The sequence below is a fragment of the Phalangium opilio genome, unplaced genomic scaffold (assembly GCF_054372755.1).
Source record: "Phalangium opilio isolate 3A_F unplaced genomic scaffold, DU_Popi_V2 ptg000089l_1, whole genome shotgun sequence".
NCBI lineage: Eukaryota > Metazoa > Arthropoda > Arachnida > Opiliones > Phalangiidae > Phalangium > Phalangium opilio.
The window spans coordinates 6,731,333-6,751,565 of NW_028324194.1; the positions used below are offsets into that span (position 1 = coordinate 6,731,333).

General features: G+C 37.8%; 2 protein-coding genes and 1 long non-coding RNA gene across 6 annotated transcripts; 2 read left to right on the plus strand and 1 right to left on the minus strand.

Moving 5' to 3' along the window:
- Positions 1 to 823: 823 nt before the first annotated feature.
- LOC149647255 (ATP-binding cassette sub-family C member 1-like) lies at positions 824 to 12,178 on the minus strand. The gene is made up of 20 exons (XM_089850131.1): positions 12,044 to 12,178; positions 11,355 to 11,531; positions 10,765 to 10,878; positions 10,549 to 10,686; positions 10,053 to 10,190; positions 9,904 to 9,968; positions 9,243 to 9,521; positions 8,266 to 8,440; positions 7,955 to 8,209; positions 7,591 to 7,794; positions 6,852 to 6,998; positions 6,411 to 6,501; positions 5,449 to 5,816; positions 5,151 to 5,318; positions 4,885 to 5,060; positions 4,358 to 4,463; positions 3,315 to 3,839; positions 2,388 to 2,587; positions 1,768 to 1,894; positions 824 to 1,689 (listed from the first exon to the last, which is right to left on the minus strand). Exons 1-20 carry the CDS (start codon positions 12,086 to 12,088, stop codon positions 910 to 912), a joined length of 4,278 nt encoding a protein of 1,425 aa, XP_089706257.1. The 5' UTR covers positions 12,089 to 12,178; the 3' UTR covers positions 824 to 909.
- LOC149647256 (uncharacterized) lies at positions 8,251 to 13,390 on the plus strand. Of its 2 annotated transcripts, XR_016371907.1 has the most exons (4): positions 8,251 to 8,379; positions 9,254 to 9,540; positions 10,600 to 11,540; positions 12,002 to 13,390. It is a non-coding gene; the product is annotated as an uncharacterized LOC149647256 (long non-coding RNA). The 2 variants fall into 2 exon arrangements; XR_016371906.1 differs by having other exon boundaries at positions 10,600 to 13,390.
- A 2,149-nt stretch (positions 13,391 to 15,539) lies between these two features.
- Positions 15,540 to 17,545, plus strand: LOC149647257 (uncharacterized). Of its 3 annotated transcripts, none has more exons than XM_089849720.1 (4): positions 15,540 to 16,254; positions 16,319 to 16,498; positions 16,845 to 17,067; positions 17,107 to 17,545. In XM_089849720.1, the coding sequence occupies exons 2-4, from the start codon at positions 16,484 to 16,486 to the stop codon at positions 17,403 to 17,405; spliced, it is 537 nt and encodes a 178-aa protein (XP_089705846.1). In that variant the 5' UTR covers positions 15,540 to 16,254; positions 16,319 to 16,483; the 3' UTR covers positions 17,406 to 17,545. The 3 variants fall into 3 exon arrangements, with proteins under 3 accessions (XP_089705846.1, XP_089705847.1, XP_089705848.1); XM_089849721.1 differs by having other exon boundaries at positions 15,540 to 16,213; XM_089849722.1 differs by having other exon boundaries at positions 15,562 to 16,498; positions 17,107 to 17,178; positions 17,221 to 17,545.
- The last annotated feature ends 2,688 nt before the right edge of the window (positions 17,546 to 20,233 follow it).

Here is a 20,233-nt window from a genome sequence, read left to right on the forward strand (position 1 = left end):
TTAATTTGGAAAGTCAATGAAGATAAACTTCAATATTTTGGAAAAGGCGTAACATTTTACTATTTTATAAAATATTACTAACCTAATCTTTGGAAAAGGCATATTAATTTGGAAAGTCAATGAAGATAAACGTCAATATTTTGGAAAAGGCGTAACATTTTAGGTTTTTTTTTTTAAATATTACTAAGTTAACCTTTGGAAAAGGCATATTAATTTGTATAGTCAATGAAGATAAACTTCAATATTTTTTGAAAGGCGTAACATTTTAGTTTTTCTTATGAAATATTACTAACCTATCTCTAACCCAACCTTACCATTAAGAGATCTCCCTCCCATATTTTGACGGCGCTCGATGCTGCTTAACTTCTTCGATCATCCAACTCACTCTATTCATTGCGCTAATGGAGCTCGGCAACTCAAGGAAAACGCCATGATTTTATATGTGTAAACCCATCCCATTCAGTCGAAAGCTCTTCCATATAAATATTCCCATTCAGCAGAAAATCGCTCTTTGGGCTAAAAATTGTTTTAAATTTGGCTACAAATGTACAAATCTGAATTCGGTCCAACGGGATTCTATCCAATAGGAGTATACCATAATGATTTATCAATTTAAATCAGTTCTGACATTTATTTTGGTGGTTTTTTGTAACTATCAAGCACATATTATACAATATAATAGACGTTTTAACCTAGACTAGAAATTATCCCTATGAAGCGTAAAATGAAAGATAAATGATCTAGAGAAGTTTGGCATCTTTGGCCAAATCGTAGAACAATGATTGATCATTTTTCAAGAGAGCTTGTGGAGAGTCGAACTCCACAATTCGGCCCTTATCTAGAAACATCACCCTGCGAAGAGTTTAATGACAAATTAGGCCATCACTTTACAGCATTAGTTATTTCTCATTAAACGTACTTATCGTAGTCTAAGATGGTATTTATTCTGTGTGCTATGGTAATGACGGTGGAGTCCGCAAATTCCTTCCTGATGGTCTCTTGAATGAGCTTGTCGGTGTCCATATCGACAGAGGCAGTGGCTTCGTCCAAAATGAGGATCTTGGTGTTCCTCAACAAGGCACGAGCCAAACAGACCAACTGACGTTGTCCAACGCTGAGATTCTGTCCTCCTTCGGTCACGGAGTGATCCAGTCCCTGCTCGAGTGAGGCCACGAAGGACTTCAGGTGCGAGTGTTCCAAGGCTGCCCACAGTTGCGTGTCGTCTTGTTGACCGAAAGGATCTAGGTTGAGTCTGAGTGTGCCCGAGAAGAGGACAGGATCTTGTGGGATGATGGTCAACCTCGATCGCAAATCCGACAAACCCAGCCCCTCCACCTCCACGTCGTCTATCACGATCTGACCACTCACTCCCTCGATCAAACGGAACAGCGCCAGCGTCAGGGAAGACTTTCCCGCGCCTGTCCGTCCCACAACGCCCACTTTTTCTCCGGCCTCAATCGTGACATCTATGTCCTGCAAGACCAAATCCAATCCTTCACGATATCTGGTGCTGTAGTCTCGAAACACGATTTTTCCTCGCTGAGGCCAGCCAGCTGGAGGTTGAGATTCAGGGTTCTCCCATTTGGCCTCTGACTCCAGATGGCAATATTCGTTCACCCTTTCTATAGAGATGGTATTGGTTTCCATACCAGTAGTTGCAGCGACAAAGGTTTTAACTAATTGCAAAAGCTGAGAAGAAAAAAATATGACAGGGTTTGTAGAAAATCTAGTTATCAATAACTTGGTCATCATTTGTAGCATATTTACCCTATCAGCATTAGACAAGATCATTCCTACAAATTCAGTTGACAGGGATCCTTTGCTCAATGTAATGAAAAGTGCAGTGCAGAACATTAAGCAATTGCCCAAGAGATTGTATCGTACTGTGAGCCATCTAAATTGAAATTGAATTTTATTGACTTGGGAAATTGTTCTGTCGCCCAAAGAGGTTTGATCCAACTGCTCGAACAACAAGTTGCAATTCCTATTGTAATTCACTCTTTGTTCTGTGTTCGTTCATAAGATATGTTCCATAAGTTGTCATTGGTTACTGAGAACTTGTCATAAAGTGACGTAGGTTAATCCTCAAAATTTTCGAAAAGCGACGCCTGGTGAGGCGCTGTCAATGACTTAGTACAGACTAAATAGGAGAAGATGGACTGCAAAATTAACCAAGTGTAGTCAATTCTCGCTTGTCGTTCTCGAACTAGTAAGTCTTTAGCATTACGAAGTATACGTGGTGTCATACTTATGGAACATATCTTATGCTAAAGGTAAAAATGCAGTGTAGTAGCTGAAAAGCTGTCGTGACAGAAAGGAACCTTTCATAATGGAACTTAAAAGTGTTCGATAAATGAGCAAACCCCAAGTTTAAGTAAGTTCTAAACCTTTGTGCCATGTTCATCATATAATTAGCGGAAGTGCAATCGTCAATCAGTTTCAGAAAGTAAGCTTCGAAGTATTCTCTCGCGTGGCAAGTTTTTATGACAGTGCTGCCAGCCACTGATCCTCCCACGTGCGAAAACAAAAAGGAGTTCCTCAAACTTGTAATCCGCTTCAATTGACGATTACTCGACATCAAGAAACGCTGCAAGAGATATTGCAGGCAATATTATGAGCAAATTAGCCCTGAGGTGGGCAAATACTTTTTGGCATAAAATATTTCAATGTCGCGACTCTTTAAGCGGTTAAAATTTTATATATTTGTTAGTTTTTTATTTGTCGACGAAAGTTTCGGCTTGAAAATTTCGATAATCTTGCCCTATTTCAATTTTTTTTTTCCGAAGTTTTTAGGCATTAATTCTAATACGGTCTTTACACGTTCAATGTTTTGCACAAATTAAATGGGGACATCTATAAAATTCGTCATCTTATAGATTATTCCAAAGATTTTTCACTAATTGTGCAAATCAAAACCCATCTGAATGTTGAATGCCCAATATTTAGAAAAAAAACTTTACAATTTTATAGGACTTGCTCAATGTTAATTTTTTTACACAAATATTGTCCAAAATTGACTGCAAATGATTTTCCATTTAATAAAAAAACTTGAACTTTGCACAAATGTTAGTCTGGATTACGTTTTTTTAATATTTTGTAACTAAAACAACGGCCACACTTTTTTGCGCAAATTATTGAGCGTGTGGGTTGAGCTTAGAAGTCAAACGCAATGGTTAAAATTTTTGCCAAGCTCTGAAGCTAAAACCACTTGTCACGTGTTTTAAGACTAAATGAACAACCGCTGCGGCTACGTTAATGTAGGAAACGGAACAACCCTCACTAAATTTAGTGCATGGTACGGAGAGAGTAATTACCTGAAGTAAAAAGTATCCAACCACTACAGCAACGCAGGGAATTATGAACAGTGGTAAGAAAGTTGCATTTACCAACGTCAAAAGAACTAAATATATCAAACCCCGAACGGTTTGTCTTAACACTGGAGGCAATTGCTGATCGAGGGCGTCAATGTCTTGCGAGAAACGATTGAGTATCCTTCCAATGGGGGTTGTGTCAAAGAAAGACATCGGCGAACGAGATACGCTCTCAAGCATTTTCTCGTGTAAGCAGTTTGCCGCTCGCAGGCAAGGAAAAAAGTTGATTATTACTGTCGCAAATGCCGTCATGGCTTGGCTTAGACCAAGAATGAATAAGACAACTATGCGTGTTGTCTTTAATTCTGGGTTCGCTATCGCATCTTCTTTGGTGTCCGCGCACCATAGTGACAGCCAGTACACAGACGCCAAATTAAGGACTGCAGTACCGGTAGTTGTTACAGCCAAGATTACACACCATATTATCCCATAGGCTTTAAAGTATTTTCTAAATTGTGATGCGGATATCTGGAAATCAAGAAGAAATGTGAGAAGAATTAAGCTTTGTCCTGTTGTCCACATTGGGCTCGCACTCGCTTGTTCGCGCCTTCGTCTATTCGCATCTTCGCAAAGGATAACGAAAAACATTTGCGCTACTGTTCGTATACACGCAAATATTTTGCTTTTCCTCTTCTGAGAGCCAATGAAATTTGAGCATCGCTGCGCCATTTACTTTGTCCATATTTATTAATAGTGACTCGACTGTGTCACTGAGCTGCACGCTACTTCCGCCATTGTGTAAAAGTGACAAAAACTAAACTAATCTACTTCCTTCACAGCCGACCCTTCCTCTCGTCTGTGATTGGTGCTTTTCTCGCAAAGGCGCGAAGTTCTTGGCCTAGTCGCGGGAAATTTGAATCTTCGCAGGGTGTGGACGTGAAGTAGAGAAAACCCAATGTGGACAGTAGTGCCATCTTGCAAACAAGCGAGGCGTTGATGCGAACGCGCAAAATGTGTCAGTCTGGACAAGCCTTATAAGTGCGTACCTTTCCTTCTTTGAGCTTCTCTTTTGTTGTAAGTTTCGCGTCATCTTTGTCTGAGACTCTTCCTTTAGATGAAAGTTGAAATAGTTCAACTTCAGTCTTCAACTTACTGCAACAGGCATTACCAGTATTTTTAAATTAAAATGTCGTGTTCAACTTGGCAATCATATTGCTGGCAATATCACAACATGGAGGTAGTCCACAGAAGGACTCCACAAGTTTATAAGATATGTTCCATAAGTATGCTAGAGACTTTCTGAGAGATAGTATAGAAAGAAAAGCGAGAATTGACTACACTCGGTTTTGCAGCTAGTCCATATCCCTATTTAGTCTGCATTACTAAGCCTTTAACAACGCCTCACAAGGCGTCGCTCTACGAGAATCTATGACGTTTCACCTACGTCACTTCATGACAAGTATCAGTAACCAGTGACAAACTTATGGAACATATGTTATTATCAATAGCTTTACGGGATTCGTGAATTAAGAGCCCCATTATACTGCCTGTGGATAGATCCCCGTTTACTTACGACGGGTTTTCTTTGTCCTCATCGATCATGTGTTGTGCGAAATAATCTCTGGCCATTCCCTGACGGTTCATGATTTCGTCATAAGTTCCCCTCTCGACGATTCTGCCGTTGTTCATGAAGTAGATCTCGTCCACCTCTCGTATGAAGCTCAAGTTGTGTGTCACCAAAACTCTCGTCTGTGGAACAAAGAAGAAATTTCCCATTATCAATGCTCTATTAGTCACTCAAATCTCTAATATTTAAAGTATTTTACTGTCATTACTTACTTTATTTCTAAGTAAGCCTTTTGGCCCAATGACTTCGTTGAAAAGATGTTTGGCCACGTGTGAGTCAACCATACTCAATGGGTCATCCAAGAGATAGACATCGTCCTTGCGATAAATTGCTCTGGCTACGTTGACTCTTTGTTTTTGACCACCGCTCAAGTTGATACCCTTTATAAAGTTTAAAGTAGTAAGTGAATTAACATAGGCTAAAGGAGAGGGGCCTTCAATGAATGAAACTCTCTCGATTTGTGTTCAAAACTTTTGTTGCGTTCCACAACATTTTTCCATTGATACATACCCTTTCTCCGATCTCGGTTTCGCCATCAGCGGGTAGCTGGTCGAGATCCGGTTGCAGCGCGCATGCGCGTATGACGTTGTTGTATCTATCCTCCTCCAGGTCGTCAACGAAGAGTATATTCTTTTTAAGTGAGGTGTTCTGGATCCAGGGTTGTTGGGTGACGTATCCCACACTGCCGGCCATCCTCACTTGCCCCTCTACCTTCTCCATCTCGGAAGCCAAAGCTGACAAGAGCGAAGACTTGCCACAACCCACCGGACCCACCACGGCCACCAATGAGCCACGGGGCACTTTTATATTGATGTCCTTCAGAGATGCTTCTGGCTCTTCTAGGTTCCAATTAAATATTCCGTTGCTAATCTCGATTGCTGAAATTTACACAAAAATGTATTAATATATGTGTTAAGATAAGTGTGCCCTAAATTGGTTTGCTACTTAGTCGAATACATTAGAAGGGTATTTTTATACACATAGACCTGAATTACTGCTAATGGTTTAGAAGAAAAAAAACTATCTTTCTGTGCTATCAGATCTGAGCTTACATATCTTCACATAGACATCAGAAGTGAGATGAGACTAGAAGTGAAGGGCTCTAGCATTGAAAGTAGATCCTGGCACTAGTGAACAAATTTGAGGATTATATGCCGCTTCCCACGCGCCTACATTACTGAGAAAAAAAATTGGTCGAGTTCCAAAAACATTTCCTACCCCCTTCCTTCCCCTCAACCTAAAGCGGCCGAACACGGACGCGGGTGCTGGAATCTAGTTCGGCCGTCTACCACCGCGAGCGTCTCACGTTTTGGAGGGAAAATTCAGAAACCGCTACCAGAGGGCCAACCGTTGGTGTCTTATCAAGAATATTCACTTTCGCCAAGTGAAGAATTTGGTTAGCTCAGTACTTCTGGTCTCATCTCACTTCTGTAGAGATCTATCTCGCTTTGCAGTGTTACAATTTAAATTACCATATTTGGCGTCGCTAGGTGTCATCTCCACGTAATCCTTGGTTTCTCGAAGACTTAACAAGCTAGCAATTCTTCTCACTGAGACGTGCGTCTGTAAGGAATCATTACGTGGGTTTCAATCACTAAGATATGCTCTTACTAAAGGGAGGATCAACAATTCAATCGTCACTGATTCCTTTGTAAAACTGTTTGAAAATACGAAGCAACATTCTGTTATGATAATTACAAAACTAACGTTTAGAGTATCAAGTCGACAAATGGAATGATATATAATATTCAACATTATCACTGATGTCACCAGATGTTTAAATTTATTTTTTAAACTTCAGAGTTTTTGTTTCTGGAGAAAGATTTTATTAAACCTTTCAGATGAATCAAGTGACAATAAGTACTGGAGTTACTTTTTGACCCTCCCTTCATATTTCTCGAAATTGATCTTACCAAAACTAGCGTGTTTATTAAATCCGGAAAAGTAAACATTGACATGGATAACAATCGTATCAACTGCCAAGATACGAAAGCTTTCCTCATAGTGAGAACGTTATCTTCGTCAATTAATACGTACATAGCAAAACACGGTGAAGTAATCTGTATTTTTAGAAAATATCTGTGAGAACTTAAGTTAATACTAGAAATACTATATCTTTGATAGAGACGAATTAAGTTGTATAAACCAGATCCGTGTAAAATGGGTTTCCGTGATAATCATACTGTATAACACCGTGCATCCTTGTTTCATGAATGCTCTCAGTCGATTTACATCGTTATCACCTCACATGATGTCATGACGTTTTTCGTCACAGCGAAAGTTTATTGCATGAAGACGCGATGTGTGTCGACAAGGATGCACCCTGGTATCAGACGTATCATAAGTTTATAAGGTATGTTCCATAAGTATGACGTCACTTCCTATACTTCGTAATACTAGAGACTACAGCTCGAGCTAGTTCGAGAACGACAAGCGAGAATTGAATACACTCTGTTTTTCACTTCATCTTCCTAGCTATTTATTCTGTACTAATCCTTTGACAGCGTCTCACCAGGCGTCGCTTTAATCTATGACGTTTCACCTACATCACTTCCTGACAATCTCTCAGTAACCAGTGACGAAGTTATGGAACATATCTTATGAACTTACGGACGTATTAATAAACTTCCGGTTAAACGTTTATTTACGTACCAAAGCTGGTGTCACGCTGCTTATGAAAAAGGTTATTCCGTGGAAGAAGGATTGTTTTTTCATGATTGTGATTTCTTTGTCCCTTATGTCAAGGACGATCCGTTGGAATGATTTTTCCCAAGCGTACAACTTCAAGACCCGCATTCCGTTCAAGATTTCACTCATCATTTTCATCCTGTTGTCCTTTAGCTTCATCAGCTCAATCTAATAAACAAAATCATTGAAAACTATCTTTCAGAGAATTCCACAGTTGCTGGTTCTTTAATTTATGTTAATATACGCCCCCATAAGAGCAAAATGAAGTAGTTAAACAAGGCAACTCTTCGTTTTCAAGAAGTTAATTTTACTGTGAAATAACCTTTACCTGTAATAGTTTGTATTTTTTGGTGCAGATTGAGCTAAGAGGAACAAAAACGACAATAGGTACGATGCCTGCAAAGGCGGAATAGCCCAGTTCTTTATACATGAAGGCGAAACACAGAATCAGTTGTACTGGGACCGACCACAAGAGATTCAGTTGCGGCGACAGAATTTGGAATCTGTTCGTGTCGACGTACATCGTGTTAAGTATTTCACCCATTGTCAGGTTTCGCCGATCGCTGTTCGTCAACCGAAATGTCTGTTTCGACGAAAACTCATCAAATATCGTCTTGTTATCACGAAATATTAACTTACCTTTTTGTAAAGAACGTTCATTGTGGCAGATTTGAGTCTCAGTCCCAGCCTGATGTGGAAAATAGCGCTGCCTTCTTGCAATAGGGATTGCACAACACCGGCCATACCGTAAAGGCAAGTGTAGAAAATCCCCTTCCAGACAGGATCTTCGCTTGTAGAATAATCAATAATGCAACTGAAAACATGTGCCAGTAATGTTGTTAGCTCGGACTAGAGAAAGGTTTTTCACCAAAGTTAAAATAATTGGAGCTCAGATTAGTAACTGAGATTGCAGCGTCTTTGTCTGTCACCACGTTCGTATTTGGGAAATCGGAGCAAACGTGTTCACAGAAATTCGGAAAATTGTACTTTATTAAGTTTTCTATCTCACTCACTTGAGCGCCACTATAGCCATAATACTTTCATTGGCTATAATTAAATATCAAGAGACAATATTGTTCCTAGATTTTACTATCGCGAGAGGAAATCCTCTCTAGATATAACTATCGTAATAAGTTCAGTTCATAAGATATGTTCCTTAAGTTTGTTACTGGTTAGTGAGAACTTGACACGAAGTGATGTAGGTGAAACGTCATAGATAGAAAGCGACGCCTGGTGAGCCGCTGTCAAATGCATAGTACAGACTTAATGGGAAGATGGACTGCAAAATCGCGTGTTGTCAATCCTCTAGTCGTTCTCGAACTTGCTCTCAGTAAGACTCTAGCATTGCGAAGTATAAGTAGTGTCATACTTATAGGAACATATCTTATAAACTTACGATAGCAAATTGTCCCTTGAACTTATTGTTACGAGCCCTAATTCACATATAGGGCCTAGGTGAAATCAAATAAGTGAGATCATTGCCGAGACCAAATTGTCCTAACTGTGACTATATTGACTACTCAAGATTGTCAATGCAGTCAAGTTATTTTCCCTTCAAATTTCTTTAGTTCAACGTTATTCTTTCATTATATAAATAAAAAAGTTCAAATAATTACCCTATCAACAGCGGAGGGGCGAAAGACACTATGTCCGACAGAACTTGAATGGATACACCAGCAATCAAACAAGGCCCAATTGTTCTCAACAAGGGCCAAGTGATGGACTTGCTTCGGACTCTTGTTTCTCTTAGTTCATCATCGACGTCACTTTTGGTCTCAGCATAGGGTTTCCAGTGTTTTTCAAATATGCTCGAGACCGTCAGAGCTTGCTCTGAGTGATTTAGGTCGTACACGTCCTGTGGCTTCAGGTTTTTCTTCCAGCCTTTCCACAGGGCGCTGAAATTCGATTAAAAGTGTAAGTTGAAATATAAGCACCAAATGCAATCATTATGGCTTCATAACTTGACGAATGGCCAGTATATAAGAGATAGTTTTATAAGATAGTTTCCATAAGTATGACACTATCTATACTTCGTAATCCTAGAGACTTACAGCTAGAGCAAGTTCGAGAACGACGGAAGCGAGAATTGATTGGCTACACTGGTTTTTGCATTCCATCTTCCTATTTAGTCTGTAAGCCTTTGACAACGCCTCAATAGGAGTCGCTTTACGAGAATCTATGACGTTTCACCTACTTCACTTTATGGCAAGCTTTCAGTAACCAGCGACAAACTTATGGAACATACTTATGAACTTATGTTGAGAGTAATGGACATACCTTGTTAGCCATGAATGTACCAAGCGTGAGCAAAAGGACGCATCATGCTCTCTTGAATTCCTCAACTTTTAAAATAATTTACGTTAAAGACTTAATATTACCATTATCTTTTTTTTATAAAACTAATATTAAAAAGTTTAGATTTGTACCTTCTTGACATCCATTGCATGTTTATGATTTTCGTGGTTCGGAGCGGTGTCGGTCATTGTGTGTAGAACGAAGGTAACCACAACTAAAGGGTAAATTGTCGACTCAATAATCAATCCGAAATAATCATCTTGGTAATTCTGAAATAATTTACGCATTTTTATATCGTCTTCATATTACAAAAGTTCAAAAGATATGTTCCATAAGTTTGTCACTGGTTACTGAGAGCTTGTCATGAAGTGACGTAAGTAAAACATCATAGATTCGAGGTAAAGCGACATCTGGTCAGGCGCTGTCAAAGACTTAGTATTGCAGACTAAATAGGAAGATGGAAGTCTTGCAAATTAACCACCGAGTGTAGGACTTCAATTCTCGCTTCCGTCGTTCTCGAACTAGCTCGAGCTGTAAGTCTCTAGCATTACGAAGTGTCATACTTATGGAACGTATCTTATAAACCTATGATATTATTATAAATTGTTCAGAAAAACAATAACTAACTTGTAAATAGTATTTCATGACAATGGATCTCAATGTGATCGTTTTCGTTAGGGTTAAAATGAGCCAAAACGAAGTCAGGATTCCGGACAACAGTACACCACTTCCTCTACCGAAAATGACGAGAAATAATGCCAGGATCTGACACAAGCATGTTATTTTCATTTCATCAAATGCTACCTCGAAACATTGGGTATAAAATTTGACAAACTAACTTACGTAAGTTACGAATTGAAACACGACCTCCAATTGGTCAACGACTTCAAAATCCCAGTAATAAATCTGATTCCCAAATTTTATGAGGCTACTTGCTGCAAGTAATGAAACCATGAGCTGAAAAGACAAAGAAAGCATCAAGGAGTGCCCTTTTCCTTATATTAAGAACGTTGCACCATAAGTTCATAAGACATGTTCCATAAGTTTGTCACTGGTAAAACGTCATAGATTCTCGTAAAGCGACGCCTGGTGAGGCGCAGACAAAATAGAGAGATAGACTGCAAAACCGCGTGTGGCAAATTCTCGCGTTGTTCTCGAACTAGCTCGAGCTGTAAGTCTCTAGCATAACGAAGTATAGGCAGTGTCATACTTATCTTATAAACTTATGGTTGCACGAAGCCTCGACGTTTCACGAACAAATTAAAAGCACACACACACACACATACACGTCCAGTGTAATACTTCTCCGTAACGTTATCGTCACTCGGAGAGTTAGAAACCCATATTTGAAATTTTTCCCCAAAATTAATATAAATTGCTACAGCAAATGTATACGCAATTGGTGCTAATTTAAAATAGTTAGAAATACTTACACTTTTTGTAATGGTTAAATGGGAACAAGAAATATTTCTCCACTGCGACTTGGTAATCAGCAACAATTCCAAAGGTAGAAAAAACCATAATAGTGCGCATGGCACCCAGACTAGAATTGTCTTTTGAAAACATGGAGTGAAATCCGGGTTTTCAGTGTACCAAGTTAAATTAGCGTCCTATTAAAGGTAATTACAAATCCCATAACTGAACAAACTCGTAATTTCGCATCAGGTAATATAACATGATACCTTAAAAAACGGCCTTTTTCTAAATATAGAAGGAAAAATATTAAAAATGAAATAATGGATCTCTTATTACAATATGATAATTGGCATTTAATTAGTATTAAAAACGAGGCGTCTGCTAAATTAACCTCTTACCCCCTACCTTACCCTTATCTAGCTCAGCCTGTGAGAATTCAACCAATCCCGTAGGGGTTATATGGTTTCATTTATTAGACGCCACTAAACCAATGGCGGATGGTGCAGTAGTCCTCGTTTTAAACACTAATTAAATGCTAATTATTTTGTAATAAGAGATCATTTCTGTTTTAATATTTGATTCCTTTTATATTTTGAAAAAGGCCGTTCTTTTAAGGTATAATCAGCTATGTTACCTGAACTTTTAATTAAAATCTATCCCAAAGATACAGTCACAAACAAGCTAAAGTGATGAGCAAGTGACTTACCCAGAACACAGATTGACAAAAGTGGTCCATAATTATTGACGCCATTTGAAAATGAATGATGTTATACCAAATATAAATGAACTTGAACAATTATTACTGGCTTTTCATCGCGCTTCATTCGAACGACAAGCTTTGAATGTTTTCAAAATATTTTCAAAAACAGTATGGCTTTTCGCTAGTTGGTTTAATCATACAGATTAAGTCCTTGACACTTTACGAATTAACACATGTGGTTTTCTGTACGTGTTCATCTACATAGAGCTGAATAACAAAACGCCGTACTTGATGCGGAAAAAATATTTCGGGGGAGTTATATTTTTCTTAAAGAAATTTAATACTCACAATACTAGTAGATAATACATGCATAATTAAATCCCGGGAAAGCTGATAACAATACATAAATGTGAAATCGAGGGGCTGATCACTAACTATTAGGATTTGTTATAAAAAATGTAAAATTATTAGATCAGAATAATTACGGGTTAATCAAATCAAGATTTAAATTATCTGATCGAGATTTAAATTATCTGATCGAGATTTAAATTATCTGATCGACATTTAAATTATCTGATCGAGATTTAAATTTTATTATCGTGATTTAAACGATCTAATCGAGATTTAAATTTTATTATCGTGATTTAAATTTTATTATCGAGATTTAAACGATCTAATCGAGATTTATAATAATATATTCGAGATTTAAAAAAATGTGATCGAGATTTAATATAATTTATTCGAGATTTAAAAAATATAATCGACATTTAATTAAACAAAGAATTTAGATTAAAAGATTTAAAGATCAATCGAAGCAAATAATATTAAAAATATCAGAAAATATATAACCTTTCTAAACATTATTAGTTCAATATTCACATTTTTAAAATTTTAAAAGAATCTGAACTCTCAAAACCAAGATTTTATTAACCTAGACATGAATCAAATCGTTAGATTAAATGGGATAGTGAACCTCCTCTCAGAGACTTTGGGAATAGCAACTATAAAAAATCAATATTATCAAAATGCCATAAGATCGTTTATCAAATCTGTTTAAAAACCATTAAATTTAAGATTCAATATTTGGGCCTAAGATAATAATCTCGAGAGGCTATACAATTATAACAGTCGTCTTTTGATAAAACGCAATCGTTGAGAGATATTTTCGAGTAAATGTAGAACAAAAATTTGATTCTTAGTCAGATTGCCACTTTACCAGACTAAAAAAAATGGAACAAGTTGGGAAACAAAAAGAAACCTCTCCGAGTCGTGACAAGGGCTATCTACCCAATTAAGAGTTTTTTTCTTAACTAATTGAATAAATATAATTGATATTAATTCTTTTAAACGTCATTAATTTACCTTAATTCTAGTTAAGTCGTTTTAAGGAAAGCTATTCCTAAAATCATTTTAAACATAGCTATTGTTGCCGTTTGAATTCAAGCGTATGCCTCTGTAACAATTTTTGGAAATTTAGGGTTTATAAGGCGATTGATTCACAACAAATTATAAGAAAACCCTCAATTGCGTGAACCTTTGGTGGAAGCCCTGCCATTTGGAGGCTAGACATTTCTCGTAACCCTAGCCAATCGCCGCGTACCTTTTAATCCTAGCAATGGGAGGGAGTAGAAGCCAAAAATTGCTTTCTGGCTTTCTGCGAACACGTTTGCTCCGATTTTCCAACTGCGAACGTGGTGACAGACACTCAAACACACATACAGATACGTCGAGTGTAATACCTCTCCTTGACGGCATCGTCTCTAGGAGAGGTAACAAGCTGGGAAACCAAAATAAACCTCTCCAAGTCGAGACCAGGGCTATCTACCCAATTAATAGATTTTTCTTAAATAAATAAATAAATATAATTGATATTAATTATTTTAATCGTTAGTAATTTACCTTAATTTTTGTTAAATTGTTTTAAGAAACTTTATTCCTAAAAACATTGACGATTGAATTCAAGCGTATGCCTCTTTAACAATTTTTGGAAATTTTGGGTATATAAGGCGATTGATTCACGGTAAATGATAAGTAAATAAAGCCGCAATTGCAAGAACATTTGGTGGAAGCCTTGCCTTGAGAGGCTAGATTTAACAATCGCCTACCGAAGGGTATGGGCGTGCGCGAGGTACTTGGGGGAGTTTCGGTGCCCATCATCATTTCCAACCCATCTCACCTCATTTATCCCTGGCTTACCTAGTAATCGTAATCGGTAGTGGGAATTTTCCAAGTAATTGGATTATCCACCACGCCCACTTGCGCTCGAGTAGGGCGGTTTCAGTCCGCCAATACTTTTTAACAAGAGTTCGCTGAACTTTTTATAACTAGTTTTTCATATAACACCTTTCCCATCCAAAGCCTCTACCTAAAAAAAAATGTGCTGTTAAATTTTCCAAGCATTTACTACCTTAACACAGTCACCTACTGGTACGCTGGAAAAATGGGATCTGATAGAACGCCCTTGTGGATTTTGTGTTTCATAACATCAATATGTGTTACCACGGTAAGAAAAAAATCAACGTTAACGCGGGCCTTTGCAGTTTTTTCTCAAAACGGTCGTACAGTACCATACATTTTTCTTAGCCTGCTTACTACCAAGACTTTCAGACACAGGTATCAGAATATGGTGAATATTTTATTCTTATTTTTGAAAATATAAAAAAAGATGACCAAAAAGCTGGGCCTTAATACTAATTTTACACAGCTCACGGCCCCCCCCCTCCCCGTATAGTTGATCTCCCTAAAGTATTATTAAAATAAATCGTACAACTAAAAATCATTTCTGAAACACAATCGTCCCCTTAATTTCTAATAACGTCACATTTCAAATAATATTAATGAAACTAAATGGTGCAGCCCACTAAAGTATAATTTTTAAAAACCATACGAATCAAATAATGTATCTAAAACAAAATCCTGGATCCCCTAAACCAGAAAGCACTATGACCGCAAACAGTCCCCTCTATATTACAATACCGAACCTAACCATCCAGCATATTCTGACGTAGGGTGATACTAACTTACCTATTTATTTTGCTACCGATTTTTGCTAACCCGGCATAAAGGCCCGTTTTCAATCAACTTTTTCCAAGCTTTTCGCTGTGGCTTTTTTGGAATATTTTGACGGGCTTTCGAAGATAAAAAATGGGAAGTCAGAAAACCGGGGGTGAGCCCCCCCCCCCCACCGGCATTTTTTTTCGATGAATTTCAATTTTGTTTTTTGTTTTTACTAGTTAAACTATTGCGGTGGCTTACTAACTTACGTTTATTTAGTAAGCTAGTAAAAACAAAAAACAAAAATTGAAATTCATCGAAAAAAAATGGCCCACACTATTGCTATTTTACCGCGTTTGATGTGATTGGAAGGTTTCGGATTCCAAGCTTCTCTTTCACGAACGTTTTCACACTAAGTGCCATACTTATTTTGTTGTTGCGTTACTTCTACCTTGAAGGAGATAGGGATGGAGTGGTAACTTCCATACCTATAGCTAGTCGACATTACTCCTCCTTGTTGAAAATGACATTTCTCGCCCTTCTTCAGTTGAAAACAATTTTTTTGGACTTTTCTTTGTTAAAACCGAGATCTTTCATCTTCATTTTGCTATATACAGGTAACTTAGACACACGCTAGAGTTCGGCTACAATTTCCCATAGATACGGAGAGCTAGTTCCAGAACAACGCGAGAATTGACAACACTCGGTTTTGCAATCCGTATAGTTTCTAATAAATCTGTATTAAACATTTGACAGAGCCTCTCAGTAACCAGTGACATACTTATGGAACACATCTTATGAACTTATGATAACAAATAAACTAGAAGATATAGGTTGAAAATTTTAATTAAACCGGGCACTCAAATTGAGTTTATATTACTTGAAAACAATTAGGTCTAGCACTATAAAGAATAAAAAGTATCCTTTCTCCACATTATACTAAGTAATTCTTATTATCCCATAATTGAACCCTAATCTATGATGATTCCTTAAAGTTTCCATTGATATTGCGAGTCCAATCCTTCAAAACCTGTTTATAATTACAAAGCGTGTTACCACGAAAAGGTACTCCGCAACGATACGCAATCTTTATTCTTAGATATTTTCTTGAGACGTCAAGGGTTTAAGTGAGAGACGGGGAGAAAGGGAGGGAAGTTAACGAGTTTTCTTAGATTTTCAAGGGTAACTCATTAAAACCCCCTTAAACTTTGTTTTGAATATTCGTAGGTCTACCTGGAAATCGATTTATATTTTTTTACACTTCATTGTAAATTTTCATGTTTCTAGAAAAGGTTCGGACCAAAAGAAACTTGAAATTATAGTTAACGTTGGGATAGGTATAAGATTTTCGTATAAATACGGCTCCATTCTCAACTGGCATTATCACAAACTTCTCGATTCTTCAAGATTCACAAGCTAAAAGTTTTCTAAACTAGCAAAATATACCCGAAGATGGTTAAGATTTTGGTAAGTTGAAATTATTATATTGTTTTAGCAATTGCGAGTTGTGCAATTCAACTTCTATGTACAAAGGATTTAAAAGCTTAATTGTTAGTTCAGTTCGAAACCTGCAGAGATGCTCTGGCAAATTACTGGTAGCCCTGTTCACACTTTCTATACCTTTAACAAATAATCATAAGTTTAAAACTGTAAGTCAGCGCGCTTCATTGCTAAAATGGACTATTTATAAATAGCTGAGCCGTAGAGGTACTACCAAAAGTACATAGAAAACAACTTAACTTGAACTTATATTTTAACTATATAGAAAATAATTTTTTTTTTCTAAATAAACTTAATTCTTTGTTACTTGCAGATTGCTGCTTTGGCCGTATCTCTCTGCGTTGCTTTGAGCTTCGCCGATGATATTGAAAAGCGAGGTGGAAATCGAGGTGGATATGGAGGCGGTAGCCGTGGAACCATTGGTGGAGGTGGAATCCGAGGAGGTAGCGGTGGAGCATTAGGTGGAGGTGGTTATGGAGGCGGATCTGGAATCGGAGGTGGCCACGGAGGAATCGGAGGTGGTCCAATCAGAGGAGGTTCCTTCGGAGGATCTAGTGGTGGTCCAATCAGAGGAGGTTCCTTCGGAGGATCTAGTGGTGGTCCAATCAGAGGAGGTTCCTTCGGAGGATCTAGTGGTGGAATCGGAGGTGGTCACGGAGGATCTGGAATTGGTGGCCCAATCCGAGGAGGTGGTCACGGAGGATCTGGAATTGGTGGCCCAATCCGAGGAGGTGGTCACGGAGGATCTGGCATTGGTGGCCCAATCAGAGGAGGTTCTTATGGAGGATCTGGTGGCCCAATCCGAGGAGGTGGCTCTTTGGGCGGAGGATCTATTGGAGGAGGTTACGGAGGCAAGCCAGTTAAGAAATTCTAAATTTTCTTTAAAAAAAAATCCTAAATACGACAACAACATAGTGAGATCTTTAAAAATTAAACTTTACCCAATTCAATGAATGTATTGTGATAGGGCATTAACTATCAAAATGAAAATAAAGAAATTTTTAATGTTTTAAATATCGTTTTCATTAATTGCTTAAAACCTAAATACTTCTACGAAGAAATGCTATATTTAATAGGTTCCAATGAATTAAACATTTTCTTGGTATATAATTAACAATCTTTATTAAAAATAGAGTTTTACAGATACAACGATTGGCTTGTTCTTTTTATTTTTTTTTTTTAATTATTTATCTCCTTTCTTTTCAAGGTAAACTCCAAACTCTAATATATATTTTTTAAAAATATCCATTTGCTGAATAACTAATACAACGATTTTAAGACAGATATTAAGTTAAAATTGACTTAGTTAAAATTAAATACTTCAATATACCAAAGCGCGATGTACCATTTAAAAGAGCCACGACTTTCAGGTAAATAGTGCTTTCCACACCGGCTTTCTAGTGCGCTACCACCTGCGCTACGTCTTCTGCTGAACATCCTGAGTTATAAGTTGAACTTCAATGCATCATTTAAACAAGTTGGGAAAACCAAAATAAACCTCTCCGAGCCGAGACGAATTTACTTTCTAAATTCTAATCTAAACACAGGTCCACCAGCCAGTGAGAAAAACCGGAAATACGTAGTTCAAATTGTCGGGATATTGCGATGGTCATTTGTTTAATCGTTAACATTTCCCTGTGTATCCTCATAATTCTAATGAGGACCTAATATCTATCACTCAAAGTAACAGGCGGCTCCATTATCACCCCTAGCATGCTGGCTAATCTTCTGGACACGAATTTTACCTTACCAAAGGCAGGAACCAATCAGACCTAATGCACTAGGTCCCATTGGTTCCTGGCTTTGGTTTAACTAGCCTTTGCCAAGCTTAGCTAACGTGTAGCAGAAAAGGCATCTTTCAGAGGCATCAACGGAGCCCACCTTTGCTTAAAGTGTGTATTTAACTTTCGGCTCACTCTGAACCGTTAACACCTCTTGAAAGAGGACACGAAACAAGGTCAATTCTAGTTTAAATCTAGGGTTTCTTATTCCATAGACCCAATCGCTTCAACACTTATTGAGACGAAGTATTAAAATCCATATTACGTAGTGAAATTAAAAGTTGCGTTTACGCTATATATAAATGTAGTAAAGCTGAATTAAAAAGTAAACACCAAATTTGAAATGTTAATATAAAAGATGTTCTTGGAATATTGAGATGAAACAGAGCTTTATAGCTACACAACTACTAAAAGAATCGTAATGCCGAAAAATATTTAAAATATTTCCATTTAATATTCTGCAAAAAGGAAATGTTATCGTTTTGTAAGAGATCTTATCATCCTACTCGCTTCATATTAACTTTGATATGCGTGTAGTGTTTCGATTCGGATGCAATCTTCATTACTCGTTCTATATAAACTCTCACTTGTGTCATTACATAGAAATAAGTTTATCTTAAATAATTAAATAAATATAATTATTTTTAATTATTTTAATCTTCAATAATTAACATTAATAATAGTTAAATCGTTTAAAATAAAGTTATTCCTATTATCTTTTGAAACTTTTCTAATATTGACGTTTAAAGTGAAGGGTACCCCTCTTGCCCGCTTTCTTCAAATTTTGGGGTATATATACGATTCGTTTCCATTATAATAATAGATAAAAACGCATTCGCGTGAACCCTTGGTGGAAGCCCTGCCCTGGGGAGGCTAGACGTTTCTCGTAACCCTAGCCGATCGCCGCGTATATCTTAAAACCGAACGATAACGATGGAGAAGAAGCCGGAATGGACAAAGACCTGAAGCTGGTGTCAATGTGAGATTGATTAAGAACAGAAGATGGTGGTGCTTATAAGCTGGTGTCAATGTGGGATTGACGAAGAACAGAAGATGGTGGTGCTTACGAGCCAGCAAGTACAGGCTAGTGTCCATGTGGGATGGACAAAGACTAGCAGACTGTGGTCCTTAGAAGCCAGTTAGTAAAGACTGGTGTTGGCAGATGAATGGCCAAATTTCCGTGAACCGCGAACGCGTTCCGGAAATCGGGTATTTGTTTGCTCCGATTTGTAAACTGCGAACGCGGTCACGTGGGGTCTGACAGACAGACAGACAGACAGACACGTCCAGTGCAATACCTCTCCGTGACGTCATCGTCACTCGGAGAGGTAAAAAGGCCAGATTTTTAAATTAATATCATTTCCAACGGCGGGAGCCGAACTAAGGTCTGCGTAATGCATACCGACGACGCAAACAACTGCGCCACCACACCACTGGCATAAATAGCGTGGTAAATTGAACTTCAATATACCAAAGCGCGATGTACCATTTAAAAGAGCAACGACTTTCACATAATTAACACTTTCCACGCCGGGTTTCGAACCGGGCTTCGCGGTGTGGCTTAACTAGTACGCTCCCAACTTCGCTACGTCTTCCGCTGAACATCCTGAGCAAACGAGTAAAAACGCTTGGGAACGATTAAATATCAGTTATAAATTATATATATGAAGTTTTCTTTACCCAATCTTGGAAAAAATTAATTTTATGAACCGTTTTAATATTGTATTGAGATACCTTCCCTTCCCCTAAATGTCCCCTACCAGTACACTTCCCCCTCAAGCACTCAAAGAAAAAAAGGTTTACAAGAAGAAATTCGTTATACCAGCTCCTAATTTAACAAACAAACGAGTAAAAACGCTAGGGAACAATTAAGTAGAAATTAAAAATGGAATTTCTAATGTTTCCTGGTCATTTATCTGCG